Source organism: Cebus imitator, unplaced genomic scaffold (assembly GCF_001604975.1).
Source record: "Cebus imitator isolate Cc_AM_T3 unplaced genomic scaffold, Cebus_imitator-1.0 Scaffold17, whole genome shotgun sequence".
Lineage (NCBI taxonomy): Eukaryota > Metazoa > Chordata > Mammalia > Primates > Cebidae > Cebus > Cebus imitator.
The window spans coordinates 6,309,213-6,311,035 of NW_016107332.1; the positions used below are offsets into that span (position 1 = coordinate 6,309,213).

General features: G+C 46.5%; 1 protein-coding gene across 1 annotated transcript; it reads left to right on the top strand.

Moving 5' to 3' along the window:
- The first annotated feature begins 933 nt into the window (after positions 1-933).
- Positions 934-1,516, top strand: LOC108290294 (interferon-induced transmembrane protein 3-like). The gene has a single exon (XM_037732364.1). The coding sequence runs from the start codon at positions 959-961 to the stop codon at positions 1,358-1,360; it is 402 nt and encodes a 133-aa protein (XP_037588292.1). The 5' UTR covers positions 934-958; the 3' UTR covers positions 1,361-1,516.
- The last annotated feature ends 307 nt before the right edge of the window (positions 1,517-1,823 follow it).

Sequence of the window (1,823 nt, forward strand, 5' to 3'; positions counted from 1 at the left end):
AGCTGGGCATGGTGGCGCACGCCTGTAGTCCCAGCTACTCGGGAGGCTGAGGCAGGAGAATTGCTTGAACCCAGGAGGCGGAGGTTGCGGTGAGCCAAGATCGCGCCATTGCACTCCAGCCTGGGTAACAAGAGCGAAACTCTGTCTCAAAAAAAAAAAAATACTTTGGCAAGGGCAATGTAGGTTAAATTCAGTTATTTCTTCTGTTTCTCTAATCTAGGACCTTGAGAATTTATCCAAGGATGATTGTGTGCTAAGAAAACTAGCTCAAGGTACCCAAATTCACAGGCCATAAAGACATTTTGTTTATTTTTTTTAAAGTGACTCACTAGTTACTGAATATGTGTCCTATTTCCAGATCACTCCTTTCCCATTAACTAGATATCTGGGTAAGCAGCTTAATAAGACATTCAATAAGTTTACATTGACAATATGAGTAGATGATAAGTAATACATGGTGTTTCCTTTTAAGGCTTTTACAGTCTCTTGGTGAACAATAGAACTCCCAAACAACTAATTGGAACATGCAGGCAATGAAGGAAACACAAAGACAAGGAAGTGAGAAGGTTGTTTGTTGAGCACAGATGGGGAAGGGCAATTAGTTGATATTCAACTAACCCTTTAACCAGTCTACTTCAAAGAGCATGAATTTCTAGTGTGCCTCTAATGCCATTGCAATGTCACCACTTTTAATTCCAATGTACTTTTTGAGGCATTTTTTTTTTTTAAGTTTAGACCTCTGAGTGCGTTATCAGAGTGCCGATTACATCTAGAGGGGCAGAGCCATGTTGAGCATGGACAAATTTTATCTTTGGTAGCCCCTTCCCAATATAAAAACTGTATTCTATGACTGTGTTGGCATAAAGACAAATATGTTAACAGCATTTATAAAAATATTTCCTCCAACTTAAAAGTAATTTTTTTCGAACCCCACCACAGCCGGTCTTCCCCGGACACCATGAACCACACTGTCCCAACCTTCTTCACTCCCGCCAGCACCGACCGTCCCCCGAACTATGAGATGCTGAAGGAGGAACATGAGGTGGCTGTGCTGGGGGCGCCCCACAATCCTGCGCCCCCGACATCCACCGTGATCCACATCCGAAGCGAGACCTCCATGCCAGACCACGTCGTCTGGTCCCTGTTCAATGCCCTCTTCATGAACTCCTGCTGCCTGGGCTTCATAGCGTTTGCCTACTCCGTGAAGTCTAGGGACAGGAAGATGGCTGGCGACCTGACCAGGGCCCAGGCCTATGCCTCCACCGCCAAGTGCCTGAACATCTGGGCCCTGATTTTGGGCATCATCATGACCATTCTGCTGATCATCATCCCAATACTGATTCTGCAAGTCTTTCAGTAGATCCAGAGGAATCACCCAGGCCAGGGGCTTCGCCCCTGACCTGTCTCCCATGTACTCCAGCTTCCATTCCTTGCCCTGCCCCCAGCCCATCCTGTATCAGCCCTTTACCCTCACACGCTCTTCTACAGTCCAGTTCAATAAAGTGCACGTGCTCCTAAAAAAAAAAAAAAAAAAAAAAAAAAATTACTGGAAAGAGGGCAGGGCGCAGTGGCTCATGCCCATAACCCTAGCACTTTGGGAGGCCGAAGTGGGCGAATCATGAGGTCAGGAGTTTGAGACCAGCCTACCTAACACGGAGAAACCCTGTCTCTACTAAAAAAAAATACATACTTAGCGTGGGGGCGCATGCCTGTAATCCCAGCTACTTGGGAAGGCAGAGGCAGGAGAATCGCTTGTAAGACTTGTGTTACCTTAGAAGTAAAATGGCTGGGCATGGTGGCGCGTGCCTGTAGTCCCAGCTACT